Source organism: Petaurus breviceps, unplaced genomic scaffold (assembly GCF_028583685.1).
Source record: "Petaurus breviceps papuanus isolate PSGF00001 unplaced genomic scaffold, PetGlider_PUasm1.0 186, whole genome shotgun sequence".
Lineage (NCBI taxonomy): Eukaryota > Metazoa > Chordata > Mammalia > Diprotodontia > Petauridae > Petaurus > Petaurus breviceps.
Window position 1 is genome coordinate 9,323,880 of NW_027185798.1, and position 12,568 is coordinate 9,336,447.

Sequence of the window (12,568 nt, forward strand, 5' to 3'; positions counted from 1 at the left end):
CACACACACACACACACACACTAAAGCAGAAGGAAAGTCCCACAAGGAATCAGTCCACTCTAACTGAATGAGTTGGCCCCTTTTCTCCAGCTTCTTGGCTTGGTCTGTCATGTGACAGAACTAAGGAAGCAGCTGGAATGCAGGCCCGAGCTCCGTCCCAGCATCCCAGGCTGGACTCTCTTCTTCCCTGTTCGCGGCCCCTGCCTTCTCTCCCCACTGTCTCCCTTCCTTCTGTCTCCTCCTACATCAAGGGCTCATTCATCCCCTCTTACAGTCTCTGTCTCCCACCTCAGCCCAGGGTCTGGCACACAGTGGATGCTTGAGAAATATTGATTGATTTATTATTGATTGATTACTCCATCCCCCCTTCGTTCATTTCCCTTCGCTCCATCTCATTTCTCTACTTCTTTCTCTCCCCTCTCCCCACCTTTTCTGTCTCTCTGTTGTCAGAGTATTCAGTGTGACCTTGGATAAGTCACTTAAACTCCCTAAGCCTCAGTTTCCTCATCTGTAAAATGAGGCACTTGGACTAGATGGTTTCTAGAGGTCCTTTTTTCTCTAGAGCGAGGATGTTTCTCCTCTCCCACATGTCTCTGACTCTCTGTCTTCATCCCCCTCTCCCCTGCCCCACTTTCTTCATCCTTTGGCTGGGGGAATGGGAAGGAAGGAGCTTCTTCTTTCTAGGGTCTCCTTCCATTCCTCTCAAATTGCTCAGGAGAGCAAACAGCAGCACATTGGGGGCATTGTCCTCTCCATCCCCTCCCCAGAGGTAACTTGGGGGTTATTCAACTGTAAAGTATGTGGTTCCCCAGGGGGCTTGTTGGGTCTGGTTTTTGCTGGATCTTGGCAGCAGGGAACAGAGTCAGCAGACGGAGAATCAAGCCCCAGCGCCCCAGGCACCAAACGGCTCCTTGTGGCTTTCAGCCCAGCCCAGCCTTGGTGGTCCCCGCTGCCCCTGGCCCTTCTCGCCCTAGCAGATCCTCCTCTCCCCTCCCTGCCTAGGTGAGGCCCTGGGAAAGGCAAGCGTGGTTCCCGTGCCCTATGAGAAGCTGCTGAAGGAGCCCGGCTCATTGGCCGTGCAGGGGCTGCCTGATGGCCTGGGCTTCCGGAAGCCATCAGACTATGACCTCAAGGCCCTCATGGCCATCCTGGAGCAGAGCCACCGAATTCGCTTCAAGCTCAAGAGGTGAGTCATCCCTTTGGTCATGGGGAGGTCCCAGCCTGGAGGGAGGGGGGCTTTCTAGTTTAGGGAACTCATATTGTGCTGGGGAAGACGTGGCCCCTGTCCACAGGGAGTCCCTAGTCTGGTGAGGGAGACAGAGCCCCCTCCTTAGAATCAACTGCTGTGATAGGGGACACTCGAGGGAACCCCTGATCTGATGGAAGAGATGGGAAAACACCAGAAACTCCACCAAAAATACACCTAGAGGTGCAAATTTATTAGCATGACCTATGTACATAGTGTCGTAAGGGTACAGAGTCCTCCGGGTCAACGAGGTTAGTGAGAGAAGGCATTCTGGAGGAGGTCGGCTCCGAATCAGATTTGGAAGGAGCTGGGGAGAGGCATGGCTTTGCCAAAAGGAGCAGGGTGGGCATTCTGGGTGGCGGAGACAGCCTGTGCAAAGGTATAGGGGTGGAAATAAACACATGGTCTGTGGAATGAAGCTAAACAGGATGGTTTGGTCTTAAGAAATCTCGAGTCTTAGAAGAACAGTAAGACATAAGTCTGGTGAGATTAGATGGTATGGGAAAGAGTGAATATTGATGGAGGAGGTCTGAAGCCTAGACTAAGGAGTATGGATTTGATCCCAGGAGCACTAGGGAGCCAAAGTCAACTTTGAAGCAGAGGAGAGGGATGTAAAATAATTTACTTGGAGTGAGGTAAACGTCTCCATTTTAGAAGAGCAGAATGTCTCATTTGCAGCAAGATAATAGAATTAAAAGACTGCTGGGTGTGAGGTTCTATCACTATCAAGGTATATGACCTTAGACAAGTCACTTGCCCTGTCTGGGACGTAGGGTCCTGCAAAGTGAAGGGTCTAATAATCCCAACTTTGGCTGCCTCTCAAAGGATAGCAATAGGGACCAGACCCGGGCTTGTGTTTAGATTGGGGATTCCTAGCCTTAAGAGTTGCTAGAGACTCCAGAAGCAAAGTGACTTTTCCAGGATCCCAAAGGATGCATTAGAGACAGAACTTCAACCCAGGCCTTCCTGGCTCTCCATCTGCTGAGCCAGAGCATTTTATGTGAAATTGTTTAATGAAAGGTAAAAAGTACTGCATCAGTGTGAGGTATCAGTCCCCTGCTGCCCTCTTATTTCTTCTCTTCTTTCTTCCTCACAACCTCTCATTTCTTCCCCCATCCCCAGGCCACCAGATGACAATGGAAGGGACTCAAAGTCCAATGTGGAGCTGAACTGTGTCTCTCTGTTGCCTAAGGGCCCCCGGGACTCTGGCCTCAATGCCCAGGTCCCCAAGCCCACCTCCCAGGACTCATCAGCCTCCTCAGCAGCCATGACCAACTTCTTGTACAATGTCTCCATACCCAACCATGTTGCCATGGACCTCAAGCAGGAGGGCCCAACCAGCCTGCCCACCGCCACCGACCTCCTCCTGGCTCGCCCTGGTGGAGAGCCCAAGACTCCAGGTGCCCAGGACTTCCCTGACTGCTGTGGTAATGCTATCATCTAGCCCTTCCACCAGAAGACCGGGATGGGTGGGCCAGGGGTTGGTGCATCAGCTATCAGGACTCTGGAGAGGAGCCAGTCTGGGACCGGGAACACAATTATGATGCTAGCATTATTAATGATAATAGCAATCATAATACCGTTTGCAAAGTGCTTTATATATCTTATCTCATTAAAATAATAGCATCATAGATCCAGTGTGTTAGAAACCTTAAAGGCTGTCTAGTCTGATATCCACCCATCTTGCAGATGAAGGAACTGGGCCCAGAGACTTTTAAGTGACTTGTCCAAAGTCACAGTTGGCCAGGAGACAGATTGTAAGGATCCTTCCTCTCCCCCCCTTCTCTCTCTCATCTTCAATCTCTGGCTTTTTCCCTGATGCTTACAAAAATGCCACGGTCTCCTTGTCATTTGGTCTGACCATTCCCTCTTACTTGTAGCCCAGTATTCCTCTTTCCTTTCATAGGTTAATTCCTAGAGAAAGCCATCTACATTAGATACCTCCACTTCTGTCCTTTCACTCCTAAACATTCTGCAATCAGGCTTCTGACCTCATTACTCAACTGGAATTGCTCTCTCCAAAAGTTACCCATGATCTCCTAATTGCCAAATATGGCGGCCTTTTCTCCGTTGTGATGCTCTCTGACCTCTGTGCAGTATCTGTTATCATTGATCACCTTCTCCTCCTAGAGGACACTCCTCTCTCCCGGTTCTCCTCCTTTCTATTCAGCTGCTCCTTTTCCCTCCCCTTTGCTGGTTTTTCCTCCCCCAACCCTCTAACCTGTCTTCGCTTCTCTCATTATATTCTCTCAATTGCTGATTCTCTCGTCAACTCTTACAGGTTCAATTATCATCTCTAAGAAGAAAATCCCAAGATGTGTACATCCAACCCTAATCTTTCTGCTGATTTCCTCCCTCACATCTCCAGTTTCCTGGTTGACATCTCAAACTCAACACAACCAAACAGAACTCATTATCATCCCCCAGAACCTTTTCCCCTTCTGAACCTCCCCATTACTATTCAGGATACCACCATCCTCCCAGTCACTTTGACCCACATCCTTAGTTTCATCCCTAAATTCTTTGGTCTCACCTCAGGAACCATTCTGCTGATAAATCTTGCCATATCTACCTTCCCAATATCATGTATATAATACACACACATATATTTATATATCTCTCATATATACACACACACACACACACACATTGTCTCCACTCATGCCGTAACCCTAGTCCTGGTTCTCATTTCTTGCCTGATATGTTACAATAGCCTTCTCATTGATTCTCCCTCACCCCAGTCTGTCCTGCTCTCAGTGGCTGACATGATTTTCCAAATCACAGGTATGTGTCACCTCGCCCCCCTCCATGACCCCAGTAGGGTCCCTATCATCTCCAGAATCAAATGTGAAGTCTTCTGTTTGTCAGTCACTTAAAGCCCCATGTAACCTGACCACTGCCTTTCAAGACTCATTACTCCCACGTTTTCCCCAGTTTCCCCAGCCACCCTGGCCTACTTAAAAGTCCTTGAAAAGGACCCTCCTCCACCTCCTGACTCCATGCTTTTTCACCAACTCTTCCTCATGCCTGCTCCCTCTTCTCCATCTTTCACTTAACTTTGCCTCCTTTAAGACTTAGCTCAAATGCCTCCTACAAGATAGAGGCCTTTCCCAGGGCCCCCTTGGCTGGTGCCTCTGTCTTTCCATCGACGCTGTATATATGTTACACATTGTCTCCCCCGTTAGACTGTGAGCTCCTTAAGGGAAGGGATGGTGTTTGCCTTTCCTTGTATCCCCAGAGCTTAGCACAATGTCTCACAAGTCAGAGGCATTTCACAAATGTTTGTTGACTGACCAAAGCTTGAAGGAGGTTGCTTAATGAAGAATCAGTGGAGGTCATAGAAGACAGTGAGTCGGGGAGCTTCTGCCTACTCTGGGACCTGGAACGTGTCCTCCCCCATGGGCCTTATCTTCCTCATCTGTAAGCAGATCTCAAAGTCCCCCTTCAGGTCCTGTTGTTCCATGACTGAAATGGAAGGAGCACTGGCCTGGGAACTGGGTGTCCTGGGCTCTCCTCCCACTGCCCTTACAAGCATGCTGGATGATGCTGATCCAGATGTCTGCCTGCTCTGGGCCTCTATAAAGTGGTGACTTCTGAGGTCCCTTCCAGCTGCAGCTGCCTCATACAGGGGAGAGAAGCAGCTTACAAGTCAAGTTAGCTTTCACTTGTGTATACTTGTGTGTGTCCAGCCTTTTGTTGGGCTGAGGACTGGATGGAGAGGAGGAGAGTGTGTGTCTCCTTGCCCCAAAGGAGTTTACAATCTAATTAGTGCTCATACGGATGAAAGAAATCAGGACACCAGTCTTGATAGAGTAAAAAGCCAATGGGTTCTCAGTTCAGCTTAACAAGTATTAAGCACCTAGTATATACCAACCACTGTATAAGCACTGAGGAATGCACAGATAGAAGATGGGACTGTGTGTCTAGAGGCCAGAAACAAAACAGCCCCTGCCCTCAAGGAACTTATATATGAATGGGAGAGGGGGGAATGATAGTACAGACAGAGAAGTAAATACCCCTAGTAATTTCAGGCAGATGGGAAGAGCAGAAACATCTGGGAGGAGGAGGAAGATCCCCTTGAAGAAAATGGTACTTGAGGAGGGAGTGTGTACCTGACATGAAGTACAGCCTAGGCAAAGGTCCAGAGGTGGTAGTTGCAATGCCATGTAGGAGAAGCATCCAGTAGGCTAATTTGACTAGGATGCAGAGTTGCGAGAGGGAGAATAAGGGGAAACCAGTTTGGTAAAATAGACTAATTAATTTAGTTAATTAATTTAAAAGGTAGATTAATGAAGGACTTTAAAGAGTCAAAGAGAGGAATTTGTGATTTGCCCCAGAGGCACTAGGGAGCCTGAGACTTCTTGGGCAGGGAAGTGACATGATCACAAGTCTCCTGTAGTAGGATCAGTATGACACCTTGGAAGGATGGATTAGAGAGGGAAAAGACGGGAAGCAGGAAGACAAATAAGAGCTGTAGAAATTCTAGAGTTGGGCAATCTTACATCTCCCTCCTTCCCTTAGGGAATATAGGCTGGAGTAGTCACAAAAACCTTCCTGGGTGAGGCAAGCCTTGACCTACGGGAAAGATTCAGATTGTCTGGGAGGAACCAGGATGGAGCTGAGGGTTCAGTCACTGGAGATGCTAGGGATGTGGGGGGTGGGGTGGAGGATGAATTCTTCTTTCCTGATTGATCAGGGGTCAGAAAGTCACCTCTCCAACCCGCCTCTTTTGTCACATGCTTTCAGTTTCTTCTTACGTTCTTCCTATGCTAGGTGCCCCAGTGGGTAGAGCACGGGACCTGGAGTCAGGAAGACCTGAGTTCAAATCCAGCCTCAAACATTTAACTAGATGTATGACCCTGGACAAGTCATTTAACCTCATTATTCCTGGGTTTCCTCCATTGTAAAATGGATGTAATAATGACACCTACTTCCTGAGGGGGTTGTGAGGATCTGATGAGATATGTATAAAGCACTTAGGACGGTACATAGTTGGCACTTAATAAATGCTTATTTTCTTCTTTCCTTCTCCCTGCCCAAATCCCCTTATACTTCCCCCTGTCTAGGACAGAAATCATCAGTTTCCGGCGGGCCACTCATCCAAAATGTCCACGCCTCTAAACGGATCCTCTTCTCCATCGTCCATGACAAAACAGGTAGGGTGGGGTCACTTGAGCTCATCTGAGTCGATTTCCTTGGCCTGGTTCCCAGGAGAGAAGGGGTGAAGATGGGGGGGACAGTAAGTCAAAAGAGGCCCCAGGGAGAAAAGAAGGCTCCCCTATAAGGGGAGAAGGGCCGCTGTCCCCCCGTAGAGCACCTCTGAGGAAATGGGGGTCACATTGGGTTGAGCAGGGTTGGCGGAGCCTGGGGTGCACCTCCCTGAGTGGATAGAGCTTCGAGTTGGATGGGGGAAGGGGGGGACGCAGGCCAGGCACCATATGGACACGTCTTATTTCTGATTTTTTTGTTTTGATAGAGAAATGGGACAGTTTTATAAAAGAAACCGAAGACATCAACACCCTGAGGGAGTGTGTGCAGATCCTGTTTAACAGCAGATATGGTGAGTGGGAGTTGAAATTCCATTATGCAAACGCAGGCCCGTGTTTTGCATATCATTAAGCTGCAATCATTTTTGTTCCCTAACACAGCAGCAGGAGCCATATGCTGGAGCACCCCACTCTTTCCGCACGGCTGCCATCACGGCTCCGACTCTCACCACGTCTCGGGAAGGTTATGTCAATATTTCCCTTCCAGATCCCGCAGGCAGCAGGATTGAGAACTGGGGCCCAAAAGTGGCTGGGAGCCTGGGGGTGGATAGAGCAGGCTTGCTTGGGTTAAGGACTGGCAGGGAAGGTGCCCCATCGCCAAGGACCGGGCCTTCTTAGTGCCCAGGATAGAGAGAGGAGGCTCCCATGGCCCGGGTGACCCAGCAGAGCCGGTTCCCTGGCATCGGGCCCAGTGGCTTCTCCTCCTACTGGCACATCCTTGAAAACCACCATTTTTGCAGACTTTAGATTACATCCTAGGCCGTCGGGGAAATTCTGTGCTGGATTTCCTCCTCTGCAGAATGAGGGCAGCAACCCTCCTTGTACAGCCTGCCTTGTGGGAGGGCAGAACATTGCTATGGGAGCACGAGTTATCATTCTCGTTCTCCCACTTTGCCGATGTGTGGGGCAGAGGGGACGGCGGGTGGGTAAAGACCGGGCCCATGATCTCCCTGGGTTAGGCAATTCCGACTCTCTGCCAGGTGTCAGCGAGCGTTCTTCTTAGAGAACTTCGCGGGCTCCAAGGAGTGTGAGCCCTTCCAACGGCCTCACACACCCAGTTGTGACTCAAACGCAGGTCTGCTTGGCGTGGAGACCAGCTCTCTTGCCACTGTGCTCACCCCACTGCCTCTCACACACTTCTGTGGGACTTTGGACTCCTCCTTTCACCTTTCTGATGCTGTTTCTTTATCTGTCACATGGGAATAATAATCTGGTGCTGCCTGCCTTCAAGGATTATCCTAAGGGAAAATGAGATCGAGAAGTAAAATCCTTGGCGAGCCATAAGCACGGGATAAATGCTAGTTATTTTTAGTCTATACGTGTGAGTGATCATGGTGATGACGGAGGCATCAATGGAAGGCCATCCCCAGAGCCAGAGGCTGCCATAGCACCAAGCACAGTGGGTGCTTCTCCTGACCTCCTAGAGCTAGAAGAGACTGTCAATCTTGTCCAGCCTAATTCCCTCATTTTATAGTTGAGGAAACTGAGGCAGACATTAAGTAACTTGCCCAAAGTTACTGAACAAGGAATCAGCAGAGCTAGAATTGAAACCACCCAGCACTCATTGAACTCCTTCCTTGCTTCAAATCCACCCCCAGACACTTGTGAGTTGTGTGACCTTGGACAAGTCACTTAACCTTTGTTTACCTTAGTTTCCTCATCTGTAAGATGGGGATAATAATGGCCTCTACCTCCCATGGTTGTCGTGAGGATCAAATGAATTAATATTTGTAAGAAGTGCTTAACACAGGGCCTACTGCATAGTAAGTGCCATGTAAATGTTAGTTATAAAAATCATCATCATTATTATTTTTGTTATTATTATCAGATTAGGCTAGTCCAGGGCTTCTGAAATTCAGGAGGGAGATTGTAGAGCCTTTGTCCATCCAGTGAAGCCTACAGACACCTCAGAATTATGTTTTTAAATGCCTAAAAATGAAATATAAGTTTTCCAAGGAGACCAATTATATTGAAAGACAATAAATAATAATAAAAAATCAATTCCTGGGTCGCAGATTAGGAGCCCTGGGTTAGTTATGTCCTTTGTTGTATTTATAGTGGGCACCCACCTACTAGATGGCCTTGTGTAGACTGTTAGAGAAGAGGAGGCAGTCTGCCCTGCGCAAGTTGATGGTGTATCTGGGGAAACAGGGCATGGTGTGATTAAGTGTGAATCCAGCCAGTGCTGTAAGTCAGGGTCTAAAAAGTGCCAAAGCAGAAAGTCAAGGGTGATCAGGGAAGACTGCATGGAGGAAGTGACCCAAAAAAGAACTGAGAAGTCACAAGAGGTCAGGATAACCAGTTCTGCCGCTTAATTCCTGTGTGACATGGGCTGAGTGTCACCTCTCTGGGCCTCAGTTTCTCCATCTGTAAAATGAGGACAATTGGTCTGTGTTGGCCTCAATAATTCTAAATCGATATTCCTGTGATCATTCACTTCTTTCTGAGCCTCAGTTTCCCTACCTGTAAGATGAGGGGGTCAGACGAGATAGCCTCTGAGAGGTTCCTTCTAGTCTTGATCTGTGATTTCATGATCCTAAATCACTTGACCCATCTGGGCCTTGGTTTCCTCACCTGTCATATGAGGAGGTTGGACAAGAAGGTCTCACTTTTGTGCCTCTAAACCTGTGATCTTCTCTCCTGGGTCTCAAAGGCTGACAGGATTTGGTCAGATGGAGGACAGGGCTAAGAGACGATCTGGTGAGGGAGGAGACGGTTGCTTCCCATCATCTGTGATTGCATCGTGGGGCTGCTTCCACACATCTGGGAGCAGTCAGCTCGTTAGTAAATATTTATTTACCACCTACTACGTGTGAGGCTCTATACTAAACGCTGGGGATGCAGAGAAGGGCAAAAGACAGTCCCTGCCCTCAAGGAGCTGCCGATGTGATGGGAGGAGAAAGCCCAGAATCAGTCCTCCTCTCCTCACATGAGATCTGACCTTTGGTCCCCTCACACTCTGCCTTATGCCCTGTTTTTGTTTGTGTCATATCCTCCCTCCTTCCTGCACCCACATTTAGGCAGCTAGGTGGCTGAGACGATAGTGCTCTGGGCTTCCAGTCAGGAAGACCTGAGTTCAAATCCAGCCTCAGACACTTACTAGGTGTGTGTCCCTGGGCATGTCACCTGACCTCTGTTTGCCTTGGAGGCAGCTAGGTGGCTCAGGGGACAGCTTAGAGATGGAGTCAGGTGCAGATCTGGCCTCAGACACTTACTAGGTGTGTGGCCCTAGGCAGGACACTTAACCTCTCTGCCTTCATCCAGTGGAGAAGGAAATGGCAAACCTCTCTGGTTCCTTTGCCAAGAAAACCCCGAAGATGGAATGGTTCATGGGGTCTTGAACAGTCAGACATGAGTGAACAGCAACAGCCCCACCCCCACTAGATAGGAAGCTTCTCAAAGGCTGGGACTGTATTATTTCTTGCCTTTATAAGCCCAACGACTAGCACAGTGCCACCACATTTTAGACTTGGCTTAGAATTTGTCCAGACTGCTGATCTGCTTGGTCTAGACCAGGGGTGGGGATCTCAAGGCCTTGAGGCCACATGTTAGCTCTCTAGGTCCTCAAGTGGGCTTCTGTGAATGAATCCAAACTTCACAGAACAGATCCCCTTGGGGCCACACTTGAGGACCTAGAAAGTCACACGTGGCCTCAAGGCCACAGGTTCCCTGGTCTAGGGGATCCCCCGATGAGAAAGCACCTTTTACCAATACATGTCGCCTTCTCCCAAGCTTCAGATCTCAGAGGCCTGCCTCACAGTCACGCAAATTAATTATGCACCTAAAAAGAAAAACAAATTCCACCCAATGCAGTTTTGCTATTTTTAAAAATAAATTTTCATTGCTCTCTTTCATTTTTCCATTGACTAGATTTCACTCTGTTTACCTTTCCCTCCCCTCTCCCAGAGGGCCACCCTTTATGACAAATCGTCTTTAAGAAAAAATATATAAATAATAAGAATAGATTCATAATTTCATGCACAACACTCTGTGTTCTCCTCTCCACCCCAAAGTGCCCCTTTCATTTGGTGTTTGTTAACTTCAGAATAATCAAATGTGTTTCTTAAAAATGTAAGTCCTGGGGGCCCCGAATGCCAGGCTGAGCAGCAGGGGCTTTCACCTCTAGGCAGGGAAGTACTATAATAACCTTGGTGTGGGTCAGGTGGTACTTGGAAGTTTGCAGCCTTCACGGGGGTCTCACTCTCTGTGCCTGCTGGAGGCTCGAGGTGGGGTGACGCTAGGCTCCGCAAGCCTCTACCAACAGAGCGTAAATTCAGCAAGTTCTTTCTCTGCTAAAAAGGCTTTGAATGGAGTCCAAGGGAGAGACAGTGTCTGCTTTCTGAAGCCCAGGCTGGCTGACTGCTGAGAGGTTAATCGACAGCGGGCTGGCCAATAGGTGATGAATGCTTGTGCAACAAAGAGAAAGATGGAAAGGGCCTTAAGTCCTGCATGGCCTGCCCCCTTCTGTTTCGTCCAAGCTAGTGACCCAGCGGCCAACGAGACCCAGAGTCCCATCGGTTTTTAGACTGTTAATAAACCTACATCTAACTGTTGATTATAATAGCACCTGCCCCCCAGGATCGTTGAGGGAAGAACAAATAGGAAAAGATTGATAAAGTTCTTTGCCAAACCTTAAAGCGACATATGTGTGGGCTATTGAAGCTCCATCAGGTGAGGCCTAACACAGTAGGCTTCCCACAGGCATCTGCTGCCATCATGGCATCCAGAGCAGAGCCCAGTGGGAAGGGGATTCCCATTGATGATGAGCTGAGTTCAAATCCAGCCTCAGACACTTGACACACTTACTAGCTATGTGACCTTGGGCAAGTCACTTAATCCCAATTGCCTTGCCTTCCCCCCTCCAAAAAAAAAAAAAAGGCATTGCAGAATTAAGGTTTATAAAGCACCATCCTTACAACAGCTCTGTGTGGTCAGCAATCCAAGGATGGCCTTCATGCCTTCTTTATAGATGAGGACACCGAGTAGGCCCAGGAAAGTGACCAGAGTCACAGTTACTTGCCCACAGTACAAGTTCCAGAGCCAAGATTTAAGCCATGGGCTTCTTGGCTACAGGAGTGTGGCTTTTCCCACAGCTCTGCGGTGCCCCTGCACTGTCCACACAGGAGCCCTGAGGCGTGATCTGGCAGCAGTGTGAGGGACCGAATGGATGGGTTCAGGCGCCTTTGGCATGAGAGCCGTTTGGCACCGAGAGCCCAGGCTAGAGACCCTGGCTGAGGAATGGGTAGATTCTTAATATTTCAGTGGAAGAGCTGCAGGGGGAGAGGGAAGAATCCAATCCTGCTCTGAAGTTTCAGACCTCTGTCTTCACTGCTGCCTCTTCTGCATTATTCCTGCTCCAAAGAAGGACTCCCGGGCAAAGCGCAGAATTCCCTTCACCCACTCCCAGAGAGGGTGTGAGCCGGATGAAGAGGAGGAAGAGGGCTGGGCAGATGGAGAGAGAGATAAAGGAGGAGATAGGACGATGGGCTCCTGGGCCGAGCTTTGCGCAAGATACACTAGGGTCATCTTTTAAGTTTCAGAATAAAAATAGCCTTCAAAAGCCAAAGCAGAAATTGCTTTGGAGCATTTCACATCTGCTGTGCTCACCTCATTGTTGGGAACGACCTCCTCGTCCTCACTGACTCTGATTTCTTGACCTTTTGGGGGAATCCCCAATCCTTTATCGGTCTGCTGGAACCTATGGGCAGCTTCTCAGAGGGGTTCAAGTTCATAAAATGCATAGGCTTGCAAAGGAAACCAGTTCTCTTGTATATTGAAATTCAGTGTTGTGTGTATATATTGTGTATGTGTGTATACACACACATATATTCTTATATAAAATACCTTACATGGAACAGCTAGGTAGTGTAGTACAGTAGAGAGAGCCAGGCCTGAAGTCAGGAAGACTCATCTCCCTGAGTTCAAATCTGGCCTCAGACACTCACTAGCTGTGTGACCCTGGGCAAGTCACTTAACCCTGTTTGCCTCATTTTCCTCATCTGTCAAATGAGCTGGAGAAGGAAATGGCAAAGCATTCTAGTGCCTTTGCCAAGAA

At 48.7% G+C, this 12,568-nt stretch overlaps 1 protein-coding gene across 7 annotated transcripts in view; it reads left to right on the top strand.

Moving 5' to 3' along the window:
• The window catches only part of GTF2IRD1 (GTF2I repeat domain containing 1), a 217,168-nt gene that overhangs the window by 98,839 nt on the left and 105,761 nt on the right, over positions 1-12,568 (top strand). For 6 of the 7 annotated variants that reach the window (XM_069089500.1, XM_069089506.1, XM_069089501.1 and 3 more), the window contains 4 exons: positions 1,003-1,186; positions 2,369-2,673; positions 6,313-6,402; positions 6,723-6,806. In XM_069089500.1, the coding sequence (XP_068945601.1) occupies positions 1,003-1,186; positions 2,369-2,673; positions 6,313-6,402; positions 6,723-6,806 (663 nt within the window). The remainder of the gene's footprint in view (positions 1-1,002; positions 1,187-2,368; positions 2,674-6,312; positions 6,403-6,722; positions 6,807-12,568) is intronic. The other variant, XM_069089502.1, reaches the window with a different exon arrangement.